Source organism: Lolium rigidum, chromosome 1 (assembly GCF_022539505.1).
Source record: "Lolium rigidum isolate FL_2022 chromosome 1, APGP_CSIRO_Lrig_0.1, whole genome shotgun sequence".
Classification (NCBI taxonomy): Eukaryota; Viridiplantae; Streptophyta; class Magnoliopsida; order Poales; family Poaceae; genus Lolium; species Lolium rigidum.
Genome location: NC_061508.1, coordinates 19,890,755 through 19,916,168, shown reverse-complemented (window position 1 = coordinate 19,916,168; position 25,414 = coordinate 19,890,755). Strand labels below are relative to the sequence as shown.

Here is a 25,414-nt window from a genome sequence, read left to right as displayed (position 1 = left end):
GAAAGATGTTGCAAAACGATGCCGTATTTCTGAAAAATGTTGCTAGACTGGGACGAAGATTGTTATAAAACCCACCGTTGTTGAGTGCTAGAATTCTCAAGGCATGGTACTTTCCAAGGGAGATCTTGTCATCCCTCAACAGGGAAGTAACCCTTCGCAAGTTTAGAGATGAATTTATGAGGGATTAGGAGTCTTAAAACAAAGGCTTATCCGAAGAATTGGTACATATGAGTCCACTAATAGATGGAATGAAAATTGGCTCCCAAGAGTGAGAACAATGAGACCAATAACAACTCCAAAACATGATGCTACGACACTAGGTGGAGAATTCATTGATCTATCTACGTTGATGTGGACCATAGAGAAACTTATTAATGCCTTCTTTTTGACGATGGATGTAGCCACCATCCAAAATTTCATTAAGCGCCAGGAGACCAGAGCATTTCTAGGTCTGGAAGATGGATCGGCGTGGATTCACTCAAGCCGATGGGAATCCAAACTTTATCTACCTGCAAAGGGAATATCAATGGATGGAACATACTCACAACAAATATGGCAAAGCGCCAAAGCCTAACTCCAGAATAGCAGCCGTAGAGCAAAGAAATTAAGAGGAGGATGGGATTCAGGAAATCTGGTCTAGACTAACCTGTTTTATTTGATGGGATTGAAACGGCGCCTGACCACGCCCAGGTCTACAGATTCGTCCACCAGACGCGCGCACACGATGAGCATGGATGACCCTGTACGATGTGGATAGAGATGTTATATAGAAGATGGGGAATAGGAAGGAGATGGCTCACCATCGGCGATTGAGATTTCGATCTGACAACAGACTAACGCATGTGAATGGGCATGGCAATATTTCTACTGGATGCATGGAGCCCTTCGTCTTGGCCTGGAGATGATGGCTGAAGATCACCGGAGGAGAGTATTATAGGCAGCCGCCTGCTCGCCTTCCTTTTTTTTGTGAGAGGGCATGGCAAGCGGCGGCGGCCGGAGAGCATCAGGAAGACGAACGGCGGACATTTTTTCGTGGGAGGAAGGCCGAGGTAGTGAAGCCACAGGGCTGGAAAATCATGTAGTGGAGGTTTGCTATTTAGAGATAAAAGATATGGCAAGGTGCATTGTGGTATATGTATGGTGAGACTCAAAGATATGCGAGACTAAGGGGGAGATTCTTAGCACTCCCATCTGTGAATTTCGATCCATATGATCGAATACTTAACCTGGTGTTGAGTGTATTGTACTGTTTCCCTTATGTGAGTTTTCTAGATGTTTCTCACGTTATGGTTTTTGATGAGGCAATTCGTGTACCATGAGGAGACAGTGTGTTATGCGCTCTTTCTCCATATTTTTTCATTGGCTTTTCGGAGTCTTTGAGACATAGAAAATACGGGATGTCGGGCTAAGGGGAGTATTGGACCCACATACACCTACCCATGTTCCATACATATACTGGTGGACTGTATGGAGAGAGACACCAACTAATAATAAAGATCAGTCTGTCTACTTCATGTGTCTCATTTACTTTACACATCTATGATTTTTCGGTGTGTGCGACTACTTTAACTACATTCTCGCAAGACGCCCTTACTCACTGATAGAGGTTATGGAACATGTATAACCACCATCCACTCTACTGGAAAAACAAATTGCTCAACTCGCCCTTACACATGCGCCTGCTTAACATGCCTTCAACTTGCTCGGCCCAGTTCAGCTATTCCACTGTAGAAATCGTACGAGATGTCAATGAGATATATGACATTTCAAACACGAACTCCTCTATAAGGTGGGAGAACCGACGGCCAAAGGTTACCGTTGGTAGCATAGTTCCATGTGTTGAAAACCCTTGGCCACGACCGAATCTAGTAATCCACCACTTAATGTTCTACCGGCTCGAACATCTAGATAACGGTAGAGGTGATGTACATTCAACGCGATCTCGATTTAGAGCATGAACCTCACCGGATCGGCTCCCCAAAGCTTTCGCGTAAACAGATCTAGAGAGACCAACCCCCATCTGATCCCCTTAGCCCTCTTGCCTCCTTGAGATACCAACTCCCCTAGACACAGAAGGCAAGGGTGTTTGTTTGGAAGTACCATTGTAGAAGGTTTCCTCTGATCGTTTAGATTGCTAGTAATTGCAAAAAAAAAACACTTGCCACCCTCTTCTGCATTTGTCGAGAAGGTAAAGGAAAAGTAAGAATTAGATCTCTCACACTGGTCGAGATTTTTTTTGGCTCCCTCACACAGACAAAAGGTAACGTAGCATTATTGCATTAGGCTTAGACCATCACATACATTGTGATTTTATTCTAGTACATAAATATGAAACCCTTTATTCTACTATATAAATATAGCCACTTCGGAAACCCTTTCATCGCACTCCGAGAGATATAAAGAACATTGCCGCCATCCTACGATCGTCATAGCAGGGTGACAAGCACCGAAGATATTTTGGCGCCACCTACGCCAGGTGACCCTCATTTATTCACGTGTGATCAAATCAAAATTGGCTCGCGACACCATACCAGTTAGGTGTGGATCGTGCCACTCTTCTTAGGTACTGTGTTGACATGAATCTACATCTCACTAGACATTACATTGCTCAGGATTATTTACCTAATTACAACAACATCCCTTAGCATAATGGTGATAGTATAAAGACCTTATTACCTTCATGTCACTTAGCCTATATTTCTACCGACCATAAGACTTAACGTTTTGTTACACATTGCTTAATCATTTTTCTACCAAATTTAAAACAAAATTAGCCAATATTTAGAATAAACATGAAACATCCAATAGATTTGGAATTTCTAAGAATCATGGAGTGAAATATACATATTTGTTTTTTTTTACTTTTCCTTTACTTTTAATTTTTTGAATTGATCATTTTTTTGTTGATACTATTCCCTTCATACGATCAAGACAAGACGGTATGGCTACACGGAGCAACAAGAGATCATTTGGATCCGACTCGCTTATTGTGCCTAGTCTAACTAGTGAGAATGATCTCTCATTGTATACGTTGTTATTATTCCGTTTAACTTCTTATGATCTCAAAATCAAAAGCCAAACTAATTCTACAAAACATGAATATCCAATTTATTTGAAACACACCACGAACTATCTTGCTACATAACCCGTGGTAAAGATGTATATAAACATTTAGCTCGAGGCGGCATAAATATCTTGCTATTTCTTCGTAGGTGCCCGTTTGGGCCGGAGGGGAGCTTTTCTCTGACGTTGGCCCTGAGCCACGAGTAGCCCGGTCTGGAGGTTTCTCGGACCTCCGCCGCCCGAACCTTCAGGAAACGGGGACTTCCCGAGACGTCGCCACCGTGACCCACCCGCAGCCTTCCACGTCGCCGTCGACTCCCAATTCCAACCCCACCAACACGGAATTAAATAAGGCGTCCCCGTCCGAGGAAATTTTCTCCGGCCATCACAACCTTCGCTGTTCGCTCACCGCCGCCGCAACCGCAACCATCTCTTCCTTCCCCGGCGCGCTTTCAAGATACTCAGGTAAGACGCTCGAGCCGTCGCGATTTCTCGCTCGCCACCGTCCCTGATTGCGCTATAATGGTTTTCGCTGCGCCTAGCAGAGAGGCGAGGCAGATCACCGGGAAATGGAGCGAGGGCGCGACGGAAGGAACGACCCCTTCGGCGCGGGCGGCCCGTTCGCCGGATTCGGCGCCGGGGGTTTCGGCCCTCTCGGGGGACCGATGCCCAGCCTGTTCGGGGGCCGGGATCCGTTCGACGACCCGTTCTTCACCCAGCCGCCGTTCGGGGGCAGGCTGGGCGGCCCCGGCATGTTCGGCCCCGGCCTGTTCGGGCCGATGGGCGGCCCTGGCATGTTCGGCGCGTTCGGGGCCGGGGACGGGTTCCTCGAGCAAGCTCCTCCTCCGAGGAGCAGCAATCCCGGAAGGCCCGTCATCACGGAGATCGACGATGACGAGGAGGAGGACGGGGAGCATGGCGCGACCCGCCATCAGGCTTATGTCCAGGAGCCGGATGATGGGAACGATGGTAGGGTCTGGCTGTAACTGGTCCAATTCCTTCGTGTTGTTTACTGGGATGCCGTCTGACTGATTCTCATATGAAATTATACATATCCTTCGCTTGTGCATTTCAGGGACGCAAGGGGGGCAGGTTCAGCTGCGGAGAGATCCCAGCAGGGCGAATGGTGCCGGCCAGCCGCAGCCCCGCACGTTCACCTACCAGAGCTCCTCGGTGACCTACGGCGGTATTAATGGAGCCTACTACACTGCTTCCAAGACCCGGAGGAGCGGCAGTGATGGAGTAAGCATAATTCCCCATCCACAATTATCTATGGTTGTTTCATTATGTTCAGAACTAATGAAGCAGTGCCGATTCCATGCAGATCACTGTGGAAGAAAGCAAGGAAGCAGATACAACTACTAAAGAAGCTACCCACAGGATCTCCAGAGGAATTCATGATAAGGTAGACAGATTACCCTTCGATATGTTCACTGACTAACTAAAAAATCGAAGTTATCGAAAATCTTTTATGCACACTGGATCTTAGAGCACAGTCTATATATGATACAATCTTGGATTATCAGATGCGGAATTGAACCAGGAAAAAATGACATGTATGACTAATACTATCCAAAGCTAAAAGATTATATCGAGTGGATATGAGTTTCAGCTAATTTTTCTTGTATTGATCAGTTGAAACGAATGCACTGACATGTAATACTTCTTGTCTGTAAAGCTAAGGTTATATCCTGTGAATTTGAGTATGCAGCTAATTCTCATTGCATTACTTTATTTTAGGGACACTCGGTAACAAAGAAACTGAAATCAGACGGCAAGGTGGACAGTACACAGATATTGCACAATCTAAATGAAGGTATGTCTTATATTTCTAGTTTTCTCTGTGGGATGTGCCCCTAGGGCCCTAGGCCCCCTACAGTGCAGTTCTTATATATTTGTCATCGTATTTTTCTATGCAGATGAGTTACCAGGGTTTGAGGAATCATGGAGGGGAAATGCTGGACATCAGTTACCAGGATGGAACCAAAATGCTGGGATATCCAATGGTGATAACTCTGGTAAGCAATATTTCATAAGTATGTGGACTTCAAATATTATGTATCTGTGAGTCACTTACCTGCTCAATGAGAAATGATAGAAACTAAACATAAATATTTCAGCATTTCTTCTTGTGTGAGGGATTTTGCTGTTTGCCTGTTAAAATGGCTTCAAAAAGAGATTAAGAAAGCTGATAGAAGCAGATTAGTTTAAATATATGGAGCCCTCATTGTACGAAATGATCTTTTAATAAAAATGTTTTCAGCCCTTGACTATCCCTAGTAAGAAGGACCTGAACACTTCTACAATGTCAGTCCTTAAAAACAAGGGGTAGCTATATCGATCGATCAATTATTAAGTAAGTAGGACTGAGAAACGGAACATGAAATATCTCTGATCCCTGTAAGCTGGTTCATTTTTTACATGAATGATTGTTTGGTTTTATGATGTCTGTCGTGAGGAGGTGCAAATATTAGGTTCAGTTCTGATATGTCGTGTTAACTTTGGCTATGGTTAACTGGGTCTTATGACTGACACCAAGGATTAAATCAAGTTTCAAAACGGCTCACTCATGTACTCCCGATTTGTCAAAATTTGATGTATCTCACCTTCGTGGGATGGAGGGAGTATTAAATTATGTGAACTTTTTTTGTGAATTAAACATGTGGACTTGAGTATTGTCTTGTACTTGCTGAGATGGATATATATCATTCTAATGGTAACAACATTATCTACCACAACGTTCTCTAACCCGCGGTATGTATACTCGTGGATTGACACAGGTAGCCGACATGTCGATGGTGGCAGGCAGCCTGCACAGAGTTGGGCGCTCCCGGGAACGCAGCAACTCCAGGATCCTAGGAGGAGGGATAACGGGAGGCCGAAATCATCACGAATCATTCCAATCTCCTGAAGAGAGAGCCAACGACGCCGATGTGCAGGCCAAAATTACGTTCATCGCCCAATATCTTGAAGAAATGATGCCCATTATCCACTGAGTAGATGAATAAAGTACTGCTGATTGGCGCAAGCAGTTCATAGTATAGAACTAGTACTAAACACAAGGTCATGGAGGCCTGGTGGTCCGAGTGTGATCTACTACGTGCTATCCTTTGTTTGTGGCCGGGACCGTGAATACATAACGGTATGGTCTGTATACCTGTATTAGATCCACTGTCTGTAATATTGTGTGAATTCCTGAATGTCCACGGCTCTTCAGTAGTAGCACCTATTCTGGTTTGTATACTGTCTGTCTGTCTGTCACACGGTAGAGAGACTATGTACACTGCACGCGTCATTGGTGAGCGACCGACCCTCCTCGGACTGCTGTTCCGTTCATGAAACAGGGCGCGCTCCTTCGTTCAGGCCTTCAGGGCCTGTCATCCCGGCTCTAATGACAAGAACACGCTTGTTAAGTCAGATTCATGGCCTGTCTGTTTCAAAAAAAGATTCAGGGCCTGTCATTGTGGCTACAAAAGCACGCTTGTTAAGTCAGAGCCTGTATGAGGAGAAATGCACGAATCAGCCGTTTCTAAGCCCATTTTTTCATGTGCTCGGTGGAAAAAACGACCTTGAGCTTGTGCGGCGGAGGAGAGATGGCGGGAGATAAAAACTAGGGGAAGAAATGATCACCTTCCTCGCTTGTGCGGCGGAGGAGAGATGGCGGGAGATAAAAACTAGGGGAAGAAATGATCACCTTCCTCCGATTTACACTGCCTACTTACACTGTTCCCATCAATTTTCTGTACCACCATTTTCTTTCATTCGTGCTAAGTTTCCTTTTTCACCAACAAGCAGATAAGCAACGTCATCTACTTTGACCATTACTGGCCGCTTCTTCGAGATGTTGTCTTCCTTGTCTAATGATCAGAGTTGTAGTAGCATCGAACCCTAGCTCTGGTAGTTTAAATTTATTAGCTTAGATATGAAGGTTGTGTACTAGATTTTGAAACTATTGCTTCATGATATAGTGTGGAGAGAAGTAGATCGATGTTTTGTGGTAGTGTTAGTTGTGTTGCCTAACCTTCATTACTATGTAGTAATCCATGTATAAGCATGATAGTTGGTATGATGATGACTCTGGAATGCATAGTTCTTCTCCATTTACAAGCAATCCTCTTTTACATGGCAGCATACACGAAGAGTAGTTAACAAACTTAACAATGTTGCGTATTTCTTCGTTACAAAGCTTGTTAGTATGTTAGATGTGTTGGCTTTGTTAGCATGTTATAATTGCTGACTTGTTGCTTGTTGTTTATACATAGTAGCAGACACGAAGAGTAGTTAACAAACTTGACAATGTTGCATATTTTTTCGTCACAAAGCTTGTTAGTATGTTAGATGTGCTGGCTTTGTTAGTAGTTTCTTAGTATTTTATAATTGGCGATTTGTTGCTTATCGTGAGTGACGATTGTAAGTTAAATGCTTAACATTATTTTTCTATTAAGAAGGTTTAATTTGTGTTCTAGGAGAAGAAAATGTCGCCTGATCTGTTGGCAATCTCAGTGTTGTCGTTTTGATATCTGCCGGTACTTGATAGGTACTAGTATACTACCCAATCCAAAAGAAGAACATTATGACATGATCACCTGCTTTGTCCACCTTCAGCCTTCAATAGAGTGTCAGTTCATCAAGAATGAAGTCCCAATGGTCAATGGATAAAGGATTCAGATGATCGAAGGACCTTGAAGTTGTTGCAAAGGAAGTTTCCAGGTTCTACAATCATATGAGACATTGAAGAGCATGGTGGGTTTAGGTCCTGAAGCTCAAACGGAGGAGACATGAACAATCATGATGGAAGACCATGTATATTTTCCCCACATCAAGATTGGATCAATTTGCACTTTTTTCAGTACATTCACTTCCTCCTCAGCTCATATGACCAAGAACTAACTTATTATACGACCGCGACACTCCGCGCTCTCAATTACCTCATGAAGTGAAAGCATATGTCACCAGGTATCTTGCGATGAGCTCCGAGTGCATGATTCACTGGTTTCCTCACCTTTCAAAGGAGGCACTATCAGTTAGGAGCCAACTCACAAGTGGTGCTGATTTTGGTTGTAGTGCTTGTGGTTACGATGCTGATGATGATGTATAGTCGGGAGCAGACCGTGATGAAAACTGATACTAAGTATGTTTATTTTACGAGGTGGTACGTAGTATATACTAATCCCGCGTTTAATGAACTTGCATTGTTATCTAGCATGCTAGGTAAGTTCACCAACCAAAGGATTGGCAATTACCTAAAATTTACATTTTAGAAACCAAACGATTAAGTCTTGGTTTCTGCTCTAATGCAGAGAAAATGTTGTTGACAAGCAAGCTAGTGGCAGAAATTCCTCAAATGCCCCAAAGTGATGGGAGCTCGTCGTTTTAGGGTGCGAGCGACCTCAACTTCCCTGAGGTTTCACCGAGTTCTCAACCGCGCCAGCCGCTCGAGTAGGGATGCAAAAGAATCGGATCGGATATTGCTATTATCATATCCTTTACCATATTTTATTGACGGATCGAAGCGGATGATGGTCGGGTGCGGCTTATATCGGATTACGGATATGGAGGGATTCAGACCGGACTCAAATCAAAAACGGATTAATAAGCAAATATAGACATAAAAAATAGAAGTATGCTTTTTTATGTAAAATATGTTTGTAATCATAGACTATAGCTAAGTGTATTGTCTAAATATTTAGGATTAGACTAATTTTCGCGGATTATTCTCGTTGACGACCGTATCCATCGGATAATATCAATACCATATCCGCTGAATATCTACTTGACTACTATCCGCATCCACATTTATATATGGCAGATTTCTAAAAATACATACTATTTTTCTGAAAATACATACTATATCCTCAAAAAGATAGACAGCGCCACAGCGGTTTAGAAGTGAAAATCTATAATATCTATAAAGTTCATCCCCACTAAGATGCATTTAATGTTTGCAAGCTCAAACCTCATGAAGCCACATCACCCCAATTGTTTGTGTCCATCTGATATAAAATGTATGGTTTGATCCGTTCCGGTAGTCTTCCAACAATTGTGTCTGTTCACGTTGGTAGATAACTTCACTGTTTTTTCTCTGTCTTCTCCGCAGCCATCCTAGGCTCTCACCTTTCATCTCCTCTATTAAGACATTTCTCTTCGTTTCCTCTTCAACTTCACACACACATGGCATTGATGGATTCCACCTTCTCTTATTATCTCCTCTAAACCATTGTAACCGATGGAAGCAGACCATCTTCTCTCCCCTTAAAGCTGGGAGAGAGTCCCCCCGTTCTCATCTGAATCCCCACTGGTGAGTAGTCCCCCTTCCTCATCCCTGCCGTCCCTGTCGTCTCCACCATACCTGGTACGTGGGAGGTAGTGCCCCTGGTCTTATCCGAGTCTCCACTGATAAAATATCCTTCAAATATGCATGAGCTTTTCTCCGCTGAGATGTCCGATTTAGCAGGTTTTCGCTGAACAGGATGTAACGTGTGTGCTGGACGGAACTAATCTAGGTACACTGCTCACCAAATCAGGTCAGTCCGAGCTTCCCTCCATGTAGTGAGTATTCCTCTCTGTTTAGTATACGCTGCTTACAGGCCCTGAAGCACGAACCAAAAGAAGAAGGAAAAAAATGCCTTCTCCAAGAAGGATGCAATGATTCCTCTTTCTCAATAAAGAAGCAAGCAACGATTCCTCTTTCTCACTTCTCTCTGTGATTCCTCCAAGAAATAGATTGTTGGCTCACCCTTTCCTCTCTCCAGAAAATAAATCCCAATGAAGCTGCGCTCCTGTGTGCAGCTTGGACAGGCTCCTGCGACTCAGTTTAGGTTTGTGCGCGGCAACAGTCTATGCTTGAGTTTCTCTTTGCCCAGTCTGAGAAGGTAAGTCGCTTATCAACTTATATTTTTTTATATTTGCATTTATTAAACGCTTATAAGAGAATACTGGAGTGTCCACATAATGTGTCGACTAACATCAACGATTCATTGTTTTCCCATATACTTCTGAATGTTGTTTTGAATGTCCTTTACAGGCCTATGCAGTTGCTATAAGTGACATGTACTTTGGAATGCACACTAAAAAGATGTATCGACTACAGCACATTACAAAAATGCTAAGATCCTAACTTTTGTAGGTTCCTGTATAGTCAGGCACTCTTTAATTTGTTCATCCATACATCATTTTTCTATTGATTAAGCTGTCTTACTTAGGCAACATCGGCGTGTCTCATTCATCCATTCCAATCATCAATTCATCATCGTATTTTGTTTCGGGAGCAAATCATATCTACTTTAATTGTACGCTTACAACCTGCTTGCTGACTAACAGGTTTTACAAGAATACCCTGGGAGATGCTTATAGAAGAGATGCCAAGATGACCTTATTATGTTCAGATTAGAAAGCAAAGATCAAATAAAAAAGGATGCTCATCTTCAACTTTTGTTGGAGTCGACCAAAAGACGATCAACGTCTTTAACTGTCATGTAAAAACGGTCGTTGCTACCAATAACATTTCACTGTGCCAGATGTACCGTAAATTATGATGTTAATTAATCATAACTAAATATGCGCCAAATATGTTATGCTTAACTTATAGTGGATTGCTTTTTCAAATATTTTCTCACTAAGCATATTTTGATGCTTATATGTATTTCTATAATTATTATCTTATTTTTCCGCAGCAACGCGCGGGGTATCAACTAGTTATCCATACAATTTACCCCCTAGGCACCTGGCTGCATCGGATCCCGAATCGCCCGAAGAATGCACTGCACGACACCTTTGGTTCCAGCTCCGTCGCCTACACACGTCTAGGCGGCTCGCGCGCCGGCCACGTCTCTCCCCACGCGTCCCTCTCCGCCGCCGCTTCCACCGCACCTAAACTCAGATTTGCCCCAAAACCTCCACCGAAACCACACGCCCCGGCACCGCGCTACCCAGCCACCTCCACCTCTTCCTCCCTCGCCATGCTGCTGCCGCTCGCCCGCCGCCTGCTGCTAGGCCCGCCCGGCCGCCGCCTCCTCCACACGAGCCCGCCGACCGACCCAGGCGTCCTCGCCTGCCGCCTGGCCTCCCGCGCCGTGGTCCGCTTCCGGGGCCCGGAGGCGGCGCGCTTCCTCAACTCGCTGCTCACCAACGACCTCCTCGCCCGCGCGCCCTCCTCCAAGCCGGCCCGGTACGCGCCCACGCCCAACCTGCCCGCGCGCGCGCCGCGCCCCGTCTACGCCGCGCTGCTCACGCCGCAGGGCCGGTTCCTCTACGACCTCGTCCTCTACCGCCCGGCCCCGCGGTCCCAGATGCTCGACCGCACCGGGTCCGCGCCCGAGACCGGGGAGAGGCCTGGTGGGGAGGAGGCGGAGGAGGAGGGGGAGCTGCTCGCGGACGTCGACGCCGCTGAGGTTGACGACCTCCTCGCCTGCTTCAAGAGGTGAAACTCGCACACCTAATTAATTCCTTCCGTGCTGACGCGGAACTTGCTGTCATTACTCTGTGTGGCCGGAAAAGTAATGTTAATTTGGGGGCAACGGTGAATTTTACCTGCTAATCAAGTGATAGGGGACAATCGCTTTGAGAAATGGAGTTTCTCTAGTCAAAAGCTGTGTGATCCTTGCTAGCTGCTGTTAGGATTTTGGCCGATGTGCAGATGGTTACATGGCCAATTCGGTTGGACATTTTGGTCTCAAGTAGGAATCGTGTTTCCAAATTTCTGTAGGCTCTCTTGTGGACTATGAAGTAGGGTAGCTACGCTTGAACTGACTCTAGCAGTAAGCTTGTCATGAGCTCTGGTAGGAGTAGGTGAGAATTTCGATGCTTGCTGTAACTTGTAGCATCTTGTTGTAGCTTCCCGGAGGATGAGGGCCTACTCCTGTTCCATCTCTTGCCCCTTCGACTGTCTTATACCGTGGCGACTTTTTTTTTTGTAGATACCGGCTTAGAAGCAAGGTTGATATAGATAATGTGAGCGAGGAGTTCTTGTGCTGGCAAAGATTTGGAACCGATGTGGCACATGCTGGGCCTTCCACTCAAGAACCTGAGGCTCAATCCATTGGATGGGGACAAGGTACTGACCATGCTGCCGAGTCATCTGCACAAGGGAACGGTCATGGTTGGCAGTGGCTCAAAGATCCCCGGCTCGATATTCTTGGATTCAGAGGAATATTTCCAGCTGATACAATACGTAAGTTGTTGATGCTTTCTAGCTTACATTCTGATATGGTGATCAATATCTGACGATGTTCATTTGAACATGTTACTCTTGGGTTTGATCGCAGCACCGCTTGTTGAGGCTGACAAAGAAGCAGATGAGCGCCATTATTTACTCTGGCGCATAGAGAACGGGGTTGCAGAGGGCTCAACTGAGATACCGAAAGGTTTGTTTTGATGCGGAAACATTGGTATACTTACGAGGTTTGCATAGCTGTTTTATGTCCTGATTGGTTGAAACATTGGTATACGTGAGGTTTGCATAGCTATTTCGTGTCTCCAGTTGAATTCATCGCTTCGATACTGTAATGATTGATTCGGTGTTATGTCCAATAGTCTGTTATAAAAACATAAATGACACTGAAACTGGTATTACACAATGCCTGGTTAACAACTCAACACATACTGACTAGTGCCAGAAAAATTGTAATCCTGTTAACAATGGTAAAGCTGTTACTGATAGTATCCCTATGTACTAAAACAATTTTAAGGCAATTGGATTGCCTACTCAATGTTTGTCAGGCCATTCTGGTTGGTTACTTGTGGATGGCAGAGAAGAGCTTAGAATCCTACTGTACAGTAAGTCATATAGGCGACAACATTTCTCATAACATGATAGTTCTGGTTGATCTTTTATAAAATGGTCTAGTATGGTTTTTTGGAGGGGCTTAGCTTAGAACTTAGAAGCACAGAGCACCATGCAGGATACAGGATACAAGTCGGTATGGGAACTAATATAATTGCCCTATACGCTTATCTCACGACTAACATCCTTTTTCTTATCCCTGCTTGCTGACCTAATTATATCACTACTGCTTTTGCTGAAATGATCTTCTTTGAATCAGGCGAAGCAATTCCACTCGAGTACAACTTCGCAGGCCTGAATGCTATTTCATTTGAAAAGGGCTGCTATATTGGCCAGGAGCTTATTGCACGGACGCACCACCGTGGTGTCATTAGAAAGCGCCTGATACCCTTGAAGTTTGTAGATGAAAACGACAAAGGTATTAACTCTGTGCTATAATAATGCAAGTATCCAGTCTATCTGTTGCGGATGCTGATTCTCCAACTTGGTGTCACCAGAAGTCGAGCAGGCTGTTGCTCCAGGCTCTGATGTCGTGGACGAGGTTTCCGGTAAGAAAGTAGGTACAGTAAGCACCGCTCTCGGCAGCCGTGGAATGGGCCTGTTGCGACTAGATGAAGCACTGAAGCAAAATTCATCCCTTGCCATCAGCGAAAATAGGGATGTAAGGGTGAGGGCGATTAAACCAGACTGGTGGCCTGTTGAGTGGACACAGGGAGTACAACAGCAGAGCGCAGCCGCTTGATCCCTCAAGTTCTAGTTCCTTCTCCAAAATTGCCAGTAATGCTTCATTGGATTTTATAGAGGCATAATTGGACAGGTTTGGTCGACACTTCCAGAGAGGCCCTGTTGGGAAGTAGTTTTAGACAGTTTAACAAAGATTACCTGGCTAGCTGGCCGTGTTCTGTGGTGTATCAGTCGCTGGACTAATTTCCTTTCCACTCACTTCACCTAGCTGTAGCAGTGATAGATCCTGAATAAAGGACTGTACAAATAGTTCGTCCAAACAGCAATCAAATAAGTTCCCCTGTTCCTCTTGCGCAGCAAACATGTTCTTTTTTGGAACATTCAGAGATGGATGCTCTGATTTTTGCATCATATACGATATTCTCTCCCTTATCACTTTATCTGTAGTGGCTGCCCTTCGTGAAGCTATAGCACCAGCGGTCTTTCTGGCAAGAGCTAATGTAAGTGAGATACTATTACAGATGCCCTTATCACTTTATCTGTAGTGGTTGTCCTCTGTGAAGGTATAGCACCAGCGGTCTTTCTGGCAAGAGCTAATGTAAGTGTGGCAAGAGCTAATGTAAGTGAGATACTGTTATAGATGGCTATTATCTTGAAATATTTGGACGGGAGTTCATCCCATGAAGTGATTTTCGCTACAATGCGCCGAGTGTATCCTTCAACAAGAAGGCAGAAGTTTGTTGTTTCTTGTCCAAGCAGAGATGCCTTGTTAAGGAAGTAGTTTCTTACAGTTTAATAAAGATTACCTGGCTAGCTCTAGCTGGCCGTGTTCTGTGGTGTATCAGTTGCTGGACTGATTTCTTCTCCACTACCTTCACCTAGCTGTATCAGTGATAGATCCTGAAAGTAGTTCGTCCAAACAACAATCAAATAAGTTCGCCTGTTCAGCGTTTGCCACTTGCCCAACAAAGGTGTTTTTTCTTGGAACATTCAGAGAGGGATGCTCGGATTTCTGTTGTGCTCCTTGAAGGTTTAGCACTGTCAGCGGTCCAGCTATGCACGAGGAGAAGTCCACTTCATCTGAAGACGGCGGTCCAGCACCGGCCCGGCCCAAGCGTGACAAGCGGGTTCCTTCCTGGATGGCAGATGGCCATTGGGTCACGTGAACGGTAGTGTAGCTATATAAGGTGGATCGCTAGAACCGTGGGAGTTGTCGAGTATTATTCTGAGTTGTAATTAAGCGGCGATGCCGTGGAGTACTGGCTGAAGGGGTGGTTGGTTGCAGCCAGCCTCCTAACTATTCCTCGTTTGAATTCCAATCTACTGGAGAGATCTAGATAGTTGCTCACAATTGGTAATCAGAGCCATACGATCCACAGATCTGGAGCTTCCCTCCCACCCACACCATACCCGGTTCGCCGGCCGACGTAGAGCAGAAGCCATGGAGAATCTCTCGCCGGAATCCAAGGCCTTGTACCAGCTTCTCCGATCGAAGACGAAGGAGGAGTACGAGAGCCGCTTCACACATACAAGAAGGAGATGCTCGACGCGGTCAAGGTGTTCGTCGACGACACCAAGGAGCAGATCAAGGACGTCCACACCACAGTCGATGGCGTCCGCTCGACGGTGAGCGCCGATCTGCAAGCGGCGAAGGAATCCATCGGCGCCGAGCTCGACGCCGTCAAGTCCACGCTCGGCTCCGAGATCGCGGGCTCGCGGCCGCCGTGGATCGAGAGATGCGCTTTGATCCAGGAGCCGTGGCGGGGAGGCCGTCGACATCCGCATCCAAGGAAGTCGACGCACGTACCGCCGGCCCGGATGGGCGCCACGGGAAACACCGAACCGGGGAACGAACCGTGCCCAAGCACACGAACTCCCGGAAGGAGGTACAAATTTCGACCGTAATTTTTTTCCTCATCGCCGCACAACAACTCACGTTTGCCCGGGAGTGATTCTCATAATTATGCTTCGGTTTCCGTTCCGATCTACCTCAATTCGATGGATCCAACCCTAAACCGTGGCAACGACGTTGTGAGGACCATTTTCGGAGGAACCCGACGGCGTCCAATCTCCGGGTCACCCTTGCTGCCGATCATTTCCGGGTGTCGCAAGCAACTTGGTTAGAGGCATTCTTACAAGCAATATCCGCAACCCGGCTTGGATGCAGCTCACCGAAGCAGTCTTGGCTCGATTCAGCAGAAACCAAAGATCCGATACTCGCAGGCGATTGTTCCACATCGAGCAGAAACCACTATAGAGGATTATGTGTCTCGTTTCTCCGAGTTGATGGATCAGATCTCTGTCTATGAGGGCAAGCCGGATCCAGCTTCATTACACGACCAAGTTCATCGATGGTCTCCGGTCTTCCGTACGGGTTCTAGTAGCAATTCAGCAGCCGAAAACCTTGGAAGTGGCTTATTCTTTGGCTCTTCCGTATGAGGAATTGGGTGATGACAATCAGCGAACAATTTCAGCCAATAGATGCATCTACCTCGAGAAGGTCCATCTCCGTACCGCCACCTCCACCGCCACCACCATCCAAGTGGGTCTCTCGAACCGTGGAGGAGAAGAAAGCTGCAGTACGATCGAAGCCTAATAGTGTCGACAAATGGAACAGACCTCGCAGCATATCGCCGCTCCAAGAATTTGTGTTTCACTTGTGGAGAAAAGTACGATCGTGAACATCGGTGCAAATCATCGATTCAGTTACATGTAGTGCAAGAAATGATTGATTACATGAGATCATGCACAGATAGCGATGAAGAAACACTGGAAGTTGATCAGGAGCCTGTGAATCAGCAACTGATGATGCTTTCTGTGGCAGCAGTTAGCCCGGATGTTAGTGCACCACGAACTATGCAGTTGAAGGTTCACATTCGAGGGCACGATTTCTCGTTCCTTGTTGATTCTGGTAGTTCAGCTTGTTTCATCGATGAAGAGAAGGCCAAGCTTTTGACCGGCCTGCACCGTTTACCTGTTCCAATTTCAGTTAAGGTAGCGGGAGGCGCTGTGTTACAGAGTACTACCTTTTTCCCTGATCTGCAGTGGTCAGCTGATGGTGCCAAATTCTCGGATACCTTCGTGGTGCTGCGTTTGGGTAGCTATGATGGTATCATAGGCTTGGATTGGCTGGGCAAGTACAGTCCTATGACGACTCATTGGGAGCAGGGATGGCTCGGTATCCAAGCATGAAGGACAGCAGGTCATCCCGCATGGTGAAGGGGAAATTCTGACTACACATGCCTTGATTGAACTCCATCCGATCGCAGAAGCCCAAACAGAGCAGCCAGCTGAGTTACCTCCGGAAGTACAGTCCGTCCCGGATCGAGCACTCGACAGCTTTTGATGCACCCTATCGGCTCGCCGCCGCGTCGCCTCTATGATCATCATATTCCATTGATCCCAGGCGCACGTCCTGTTTCGGTCAGACCCTATCGTGTGGCACCAGAACTCAAGACAGAAATTGAAAGGCAAATCAAGGAGCTGCTCGATCAGGGTGTTATCACACATAGCAACATCGCTTTCGGTTCTCCCATCCTGTTGGTTAAAAAGGCAGACAATACTTGGCGCCTGGTGGTGGATTACCGTCACCTCAATGCACTAACGGTAAAGGGGAAGTATCCATTACCAATAATCGATGAGCTACTGGATGAGCTCGCGGGTGCGCATTGGTTTTCTAAGCTCGATCTCAAGGCTGGTTACCATCAGATTCGACTGGCGCCCGGCGAAGAGTATAAAACGGCATTCCAATCGCACAATGGGCACTACGAATTCAAGGTAATGGCTTTTGGACTGACCGGTGCCCCAGCGACTTTCCAACACGCCATGAACGCGTCCCTTGCCCCCGTCCTCGTGAAGTTTGCCCTCGTCTTTTTTGACGATATATTGATCTATAGCACTACATATGAGGAGCACCTGCAACATGTGGCAACGGTTCTGGGGATATTGAAGCGTGATCAGTGGCAAGTCAAGCGATCCAAGTGCGCGTTTGCCCAGCAGCGAGTAGCTTACTTGGGGCATGTTATCTCTGGCGACGGTGTAGCAACAGATGACACTAAGATTCAAACGATCAAAGAGTGGCCGACGCCTACAACACTCAAGGAATTAAGGGGGTTCCTAGGCCTAACTAGGTACTACCGCAAGTTTATCAAACATTATGCTATCCTGAGTCAACCTTTAACCAATCTCTTGAAGAAGGGTGTGATGTTCATTTGGACAGAGGATACTCGAAATCGCTTTTCAAGTCGTCGAAGTCCGCACTTGTGACGGCACCCGCCTTGGCACTTCCTAACTTCTCGCTTCGGCTTACCATTGAAACCGACGCCCGCGATGTGGGTATTGGAGCAAGTACTCTCTCAGCAAGGACATCCTTTGGCTTATGTGAGTAGAGCATTGGGCCCTCGGAATCGCACGCTCTCGGTGTATGAAAAGGAGTACTCGGCTATCCTCTTAGCGGTACAACAGCTGGCGCTCCTATTTACAAGTTGGCGAGTTCATTATCGAACCGACCACAAAAGCTTGACTCACCTCACCGATCGGCGCTTGCACACCGAGTGGCAGCAGAAAGCTCTGACCAAGTTAATGGGTTTACAATATAAGGTGCAGTACAAGAAAGGAATTCACAATGGTGCAGCTGATGCGTTGTCGCGCAGACCGAATTCAGACTCCCAGCTGTTCTCTGTTACGACAATCCAACCTAGTTGGTTGTCCAAGGTACAAGCAAGCTACAGCTCGTATGCCACGACTCAAAGAATTTTGCGAAACCGGCGGTCGATCCCGAGTCGGATGAACATTATACCTTGAAGCACGGTGTTCTGCGCCATAAGGGAAGAATTTGGGTGGGCAACGACTTGGTGCTCCAACAACAGATTATATCCGCCTTCCATGACAGTCCGCAAGGAGGTCACTCCGGGTTCCCCGTTACTTATCGACGGCTCATTTCCCTCTTCAGCTGGCCAGCAATGAAATCTATGACTAAAGATTATGTCCGCCGTTGTCGCATCCGTCAACAAGCGAAGCCTCGAACGGTTACCACCTGCTGGTCTACCGCAACCTCTTCCTCGTTCCATCCGCACCATGGGAGGTGGCTACTATGGATTTTATTGATGGCCTGCCCAAGTCCCGGGCTACAACTACATTTTGGTAGTCGTTGACAAGTTCAAGTAAGTATGCGCATTTCATTCCTCTCAGCCATCCTTATACAGCCTAGCAAGGTTGCGGTAGCCGTTTGTCGACAATGTCTATCGTCTGCATGGCATGCCTAAGTCCCTGGTGTCTGATCGTGACCCTATTTTTACAAGCATTTTCTGGCAGTCTGTTTTCCGAGCAACTGGGACACAACTCAAGATGAGTACTGCTAATCATCCTGAGACTGATGGCCAGACGGAGCGCGTGAATCAATCGCTGGAATGCTACCTGCGGTGCTTCATCAGTTCACAACCACATCACTGGAGCAAGTGGATTTCCTTGAGTGAGTTCTGGTATAATACAAATTGGCATTCCTCGCTTGGTAAAACTCCATTCGAGCTGTTGTATGGGAGGCAGCCTCGTTACTTTGGCATTACTGCGACCGACAAGATAGCTTCCCGAGATGTGCAAGAATGGCTCCAGGAGCGTTCCCCGATCATTGCATCCGTGCGTCGGCACCTCCTCCGGATGCGCAGAGGATGAAAGCTCAGGCCGACAAGCATCGCACCGAGAGGACATTCGAAGTGGGCGCCGAGGTTTTCTTGCGGCCGCAACCATATCTTCGCCGTCTCGTTGCTCGCCGTGCAAGTCACAAGTTAGCATTCAAGTTCTTCGGCCCTTTCCGTGTCCCGGAACGTGTAGGACAAGTGGCGTACAAGTTGGAGTTGCCCAGTACGAGCAAAATCCACCCTCGTCTTCCATGTGTCCCGACTGAAGCGAGTGCATTGGACCGGCGCAGCAGGTATCTCCGGTCCTTCCTCCTCCCGACGCCTTGTTTCGCATTCCGGCCGAATTTTGCAGCAGCCGCGTGCGCCGTAAGGGAGTCCGTACGGTCGCTCAAGCTCGCGTGCAATGGAGCGGTGGATCCGAAGATCAGGCGACCCGGGAGGACATGGACGCTCTTCGTCGGCAATTTCCTTATGCACCTGCTTGGGGACAAGCAGCTTTTCAAGAGGAGGGGATTGTCAGCGGTCCAGCTATGCACGAGGAGAAGTCCACTTCATCTGAAGACGGCGGTCCAGCACCGGCCCGGCCCAAGCGTGACAAGCGGGTTCCTTCCTGGATGGCAGATGGCCATTGGGTCACGTGAACGGTAGCGTAGCTATATAAGGTGGATCGCTAAAATCGTGGGAGTTGTCGAGTATTATTCTGAGTTGTAATTAAGCGGCGATGCCGTGGAGTACTGGCTGAAGGGGTGGTTGGTTGCAGCCAGCCTCCTAACTATTCCTCGTTTGAATTCCAATCTACTGGAGAGATCTAGATAGTTGCTCACAAGCACCAACACCCCTGGCAAAGTGGCAAGAGCTAATGTAATTGAGGTACTGTTACAGTTGGCCATTGCCTCCGTTCATATACTCCCTCCGTTTCCAAAATAACATGCTCAACTTTGTCTATCTATATCTATATCTATTACCTAATAATAAAGGGAGAAGCGTTTCCGTGGTTTCGTCCGTCGGTTTACGCTTTCGTCCGTCGTACTTTGCGCTTCGTCCGTCTCAATAGAACCCCGCAGGGCTCTGTCCCAGTTGAATCGAACTCCAACTCTACTCCCACCACGCAATCCATCCAAGTTACGGTATGCAGGGACACGCACACAGAAGCATCATCCCCAATCTCAGGAGTCCTTTTGAACGCAGGAGCGAGAATTCCACTATAGCGAAAACCGCGGTCGTGTTTGGTTTCCTTCGGCATGAGTGGCAAAGCCTGGTGATTTCCTTCTGCACAAGTCGATTGATGGGAGAGTTTGGTCGGTATTGTGTACGTCCGTTTCTTCTGGTTAGTTGCTGTTTTTTCGTCCGTTGTTTAGGCCAAAGGGAGGTATCATGGTACACGCACGTCTTAGTTCTATCCGAACTCGATTTCTACCCATGGAAGTTCGGCTATGTATAAACGAGCAGAACGATCATCTGCACGGCAGGAAACGAGAAGAAAAATCCTCATCGCTGCCCGCTACCGATCCCGACCGAGCGTTTCTTCGCCGCGTCCAGAAACCGGGTAAGCTTCCGGGATGTCTCCGTCGTCGACCAGGCCAAACTCGACCTGTAGTAGGTCATCGATTTCCTCAAGAACCCCCACAAGCACACCGCGCTCGGGCCAAGGGCATCTCCAACCGCGCGACCCAAACGGACGCGCTGGACCGTCCGTTTTGGACCGTTTGGGTCGCCGCCCGGACACGCGGACAGCGCCCCGCGTTCGTGTGTCCGTTTGGGTCGCGCGCTGCGCCCAACGCGCGAACGCATCGCATATTTGGAGAAACACGAAAACAAAATGAAAATAGCAAATTTAAACGCTATTTGATTAAACATATGCCCTATTTTGGGCAAATTTGTACATAGCCCTATTTTGGGCAAATAACTAACAAAAGAAGCCCTTATATGGGCTTTTAAATATAAACTAAAAACCCTCTATTAGGGTTTGGTCGGTAGCGCGGTGGCTGCCGGTGCGCCGCCTAGCCCCTGTGGGCGTCGTCGGCGACGTCGTCGTCGTGGACGACGTCCCCGGGCGGGGAGGCGCTGTTGTGGCTCGACCGCGCCGGGGACTCCGGCCACGGAGACCACAGGGCCTCCTCCCGAGCCGAGCGGGGGTCCGGAGCCACCCGAGGCCGCGGCGGCGCACGGAGCGCCGCCTCCTCCCCGAGGCGCCGCCGCCTCTCCGCCGGCGCGGCGCTTGGCCTCCCCGCCGCAGCTCCTTCTCGCGGCGCTCCTCGCCGGCGCGGCGCCCGGCCTCCTCCCGCCGCGCCGCCTCCTCCTCCTCCCGTCGCGCCCGGCGGGCCTGGGCGTAGAGCTCCCAGCCCTCCGCCTCCTCGACCTCCCGCCGGGCCGCCTCCTCCATCTCGGAGGTGCGAATGGCCGCATGGAGGTGCAGCCATTTCGCCTCCTCCTCCGCCACCGAGATCATCAGCGCGGCGCGGAGGTCCGGGTCCTCCTCCGAGGTCTCGGGCTTCGGCTCGAGCAGGAGAGGCGGCGGTTGCGGCAATGCCGCACCGCCGCGGGCGGCCTCTTCGATGTGGAGGCCGCCTCGGTTTCTTCCCGCAGCCCGCAGCGCCGGCGGGCGACGGCGGCTGCTGCTCGCCTCGTCGTCGTTGGCGGAAGCGAACCGTCGCTTGGCCATGGCGGCGGTTTCGCTGCGGGGAGTGGAGCTGGGACTGGAGTGGATGGATCCGCCGACGGAGATGCAGCCATCCGACCCCCATTTAATAGACTCCCGGTCACCGACAGGTGGGCCCTGTGGAGACGAGGTGACCAGCGCCCGGACGCGAGCGGACGGCGCGTGCCATCCGCGGCCACGCAAACCTAGCCCAGATTTGGGCCGGGTTTGCGTCGTTCCGGACGCCGCGGCCGTCCGCTTTTGCGGTGCGTCCCCGCGCTGGGCCGCGGTTTTGTCCGTTTCGACCCAAGATCTCTAAGAGATTCTTGCTCGTCGGCTCGCCCAGACGAGAATCAATCTTATAAGTTGGTCTTCCCGGACCAGGAAGACGCTGCTCGGCCGCGTTTTTGCACCGTAGTGCTTCGCAGGGTGCGTCTCTTCGTCTCGCGTCTGCATCCGGAGGAGTACCAGCCCAATGGCCCGTCGGCGGCGGGGTGCAGGAGGCAGCAGATGATCAGTTCGGGAAAGGGAGCTCGTTCCATGCCCCGCCAGGGGAGGTAGCAGGGAATTGGCAGAGGGAGCTGGCCAAGGGAGGGAGGAGGCCGGCGCTGTGCAGGAATCGACTAGGTCCTCCCGATCCCGGCCGTGGCAGAAAAGGTATCAGCGCAACAACTAATCAGATTCTCTAATCAAAACATGAACATTGTTTCTGAAGGTTTTCACACGCCGAAGGAGAACGCGTCCGTGGCCCGATCAATAGCCCGTCCTTCTCCCGATTAACAGAATTGTTAGAAGTCTTCTAATAATCAGTGTACATATCATTCGCAAAAAAAAAAAAAAAATCAGTGTACATACGACATAGAGATGGCAATGACATGATGCTGCAATTTAGCATGCAATGGCAGGAACAGGATTACAGGAAATAGGAAACCAAATGCCGACTGATTTCCAGCATGCCATCCTAAACTGAATAGTAGCAGGCAATGGACTGATTACCAGCATGCAAAGCTAAGCGGAGTACCACTAGCCTATTTCAAATCAGATCAAATAAGAAGACACTGGCCTCTTTCGTCTAAAGAAGACAGTAGCATCCGCTTGCTAGGTACATGGTATGACGTCGATAACGACGCAGCGTCGCTGACGCGACTTCGCGGTTAGATTTATCATTTATATTATTCAGGTTTGATACTTACGGTATGCAACTTCACATGTAGACAGGTGATCGGGATCATAATTTCAAGAGTCAAGTCACGGCAAGGTAAAAATAAGGAAATGAGATAAAAAGCGGTGTGGATGGATGACCAATGAAAAAAAACATGAAAGACTGAAAAACACCGTGAAGCTTATAAGCAAAAGAAAATAAATAAAGAGACGAAAAAATAGTAGATCTCAGATCTTAAAATTGACGAAGTCACCACAGACGTCTCGCTGTCAACGAAAACGTCGCCTCCCATTGAAAGAATATTTCGTCTTTATGAGACACCGAAGTGTCAAACCTGGGATTTGACCTCTAGTGGGCTGGGGGTACAACCACCCTCTCACCCAGTGCAACGCACGGGCATTTTTACTAGTATATACCAAAGTATAAAAACATACAGTAAGTTAGTTAGTTGAGAAAATTATTATGACATAGGTGTTGAATATATAAGAAAATTATGATATCATTTAATCTAAAATGATAGCTGATATAGCATAATCATACAAAATGTATGCATAAGATGAGCAAATTACTTTTTGCCAGATTTCGAGTAATCTAAGTCTGTTCAAAAAGTGGCATCCATGTAACCCCTTGCATCTAGTTTGTCGTCACCTCCCTGGACTAGGAACTTACTTTTGGTCCTCAGGTTGTTTTTAGTGTTGTGTAGTGGCTATGCGGCTATGCCCCTATATTGGCCTGGCACCTCGTCGCAGCAGTTGTGGCCTAGGGCCCGGTGTCGTTCTGTGACGGTGATTGAGGCGCCGTCTTTGTCCTCTTCAAATCTGGGCAAGTGCGGCTCGGCCGCTGCAGGAGATGCCACCTCGGCTTGTGCAGATTTCAGACCTGGGGGCTGATGGGTTGATATAGAGGTGGAGGGGTTCGGTGAGGTGTGCCTGCCCGGTTGCCTTGGTTGCGGGTCGCTCTGGAGGGACCGGAGCAGTGGTTCCCTCGGTCCCTCCTTCTCTCCCATGTTTTCTCTCACCGACACCGTTCGAGCGACGTCTCGGTCCCATCCTCCTCCCGGTCGTCACTCGGCCTCCTCTGGTCGAACGAGGAAAAGGTCCCAACTTTATGTGCTCTCGATGCTTCTCTGGTGAGGTGGTTGTCGCTCAGTAGGTGCTCCTGAATGTCAATGCAGTACCCGCTCGGTGGAGTGGTTGATGTGTGGTTAAAGCTGACGGCTCGGGTGAAAGCCATGGCCGGTCTATCTGGAGCCGATGACGGTGACACTCGTGGGCACCATTCTCCTCCTTGGAGGCATCTTCGTGAAGCCTCGACTTTACCTCCATCATGGTCGGATGTCTCTAGGTGAAAACCTTGACCTTTTAGGTCAAGCAACGGTGTCGCTCCCCTTCCTGGAGGCGTTGCCTTGGAGATCTCGTTGCTGCAGGAGATGCCACCTCGGCTTGTGCAGATTTCAGACCTGGGGGCTGATGGGTTGATATAGAGGTGGAGGGGTTCGGTGAGGTGTGCCTGCCCAGTTGCCTTGGTTGCGGGTCGCTCTGGAGGGACCGGAGCAGTGGTTCCCTCGGTCCCTCCTTCTCTCCCATGTTTTCTCTCACCGACACCGTTCGAGCGACGTCTCGGTCCCATCCTCCTCCCGGTCGTCACTCGGCCTCCTCTGGTCGAACGAGGAAAAGGTCCCAACTTTATGTGCTCTCGATGCTTCTCTGGTGAGGTGGTTGTCGCTCAGTAGGTGCTCCTGAATGTCAATGCAGTACCCGCTCGGTGGAGTGGTTGATGTGTGGTTAAAGCTGACGGCTCGGGTGAAAGCCATGGCCGGTCTATCTGGAGCCGATGACGGTGACACTCGTTGTTAGATTCTGTATATATTAGGATATACGTGTGTTGTAATCCTACCTGTACTTGTATTGTACCCCTATATAATGCAAAGGCCACCCCACGTTGGAGGTGTGCCACAAACCCTAAAACTGTTGTTTGATATGGTATCGTACGACAATCGATCTACAACCTAAAAACATGTCTTCCGCTCCGCCTTCCGCCGCCGTCGCCTCCGGCGACGCCGCTGCCACGGCCGCCGACGTCGTCGCCTCCGACACGATCGCCGCCTTGGCATCCGTCCCCGCCGCCGTGCTGCCGGCCCCTGTTCATCTGGACCATGCGTTCGTCCCGCCGTTCCTCGCGCACCTTCTCAATGGTGGGACGGCGCCCTATACCGAGGTGGCTTCCCTCGGCCCCCTGCAGTCCCGATCTGCCGGGGCTCTCTTCGCCGGGCCCGTCTCCTCACTGTACGCGGGTGCGTCCTCGACGTCCTCGCCCGTGGCGGCTCGGCCTCCGCCTCCGTTGCCATCAGCAACTGCCCCGCCCTCTCAGGTGCCTCGCGCCGCCGCCACCTCCGGCCGTCGCACCTTCGCCGGTGCCCACACAGCCGCCTCCGCCCGCTGCCCATCCGA

General features: G+C 48.7%; 2 protein-coding genes and 1 long non-coding RNA gene across 3 annotated transcripts; all 3 read left to right on the top strand.

The window, feature by feature from the left end:
- The first annotated feature begins 3,348 nt into the window (after positions 1-3,348).
- On the top strand, positions 3,349-6,304 carry LOC124668704 (collagen alpha-2(I) chain-like). The gene is made up of 7 exons (XM_047205790.1): positions 3,349-3,528; positions 3,609-4,032; positions 4,139-4,305; positions 4,388-4,468; positions 4,804-4,879; positions 4,983-5,081; positions 5,844-6,304. The coding sequence occupies exons 2-7, from the start codon at positions 3,633-3,635 to the stop codon at positions 5,972-5,974; spliced, it is 954 nt and encodes a 317-aa protein (XP_047061746.1). The 5' UTR covers positions 3,349-3,528; positions 3,609-3,632; the 3' UTR covers positions 5,975-6,304.
- A 3,061-nt stretch (positions 6,305-9,365) lies between these two features.
- LOC124668696 lies at positions 9,366-10,645 on the top strand. Its single transcript, XR_006991799.1, has 4 exons — positions 9,366-9,415; positions 9,518-9,935; positions 10,088-10,185; positions 10,384-10,645. It is a non-coding gene; the product is annotated as an uncharacterized LOC124668696 (long non-coding RNA).
- A 376-nt stretch (positions 10,646-11,021) lies between these two features.
- LOC124705011 (putative transferase At4g12130, mitochondrial) lies at positions 11,022-13,873 on the top strand. Its single transcript, XM_047237032.1, has 5 exons — positions 11,022-11,482; positions 11,979-12,232; positions 12,327-12,425; positions 13,104-13,262; positions 13,342-13,873. The coding sequence occupies exons 1-5, from the start codon at positions 11,022-11,024 to the stop codon at positions 13,584-13,586; spliced, it is 1,218 nt and encodes a 405-aa protein (XP_047092988.1). The 3' UTR covers positions 13,587-13,873.
- Positions 13,874-25,414: the final 11,541 nt, after the last annotated feature.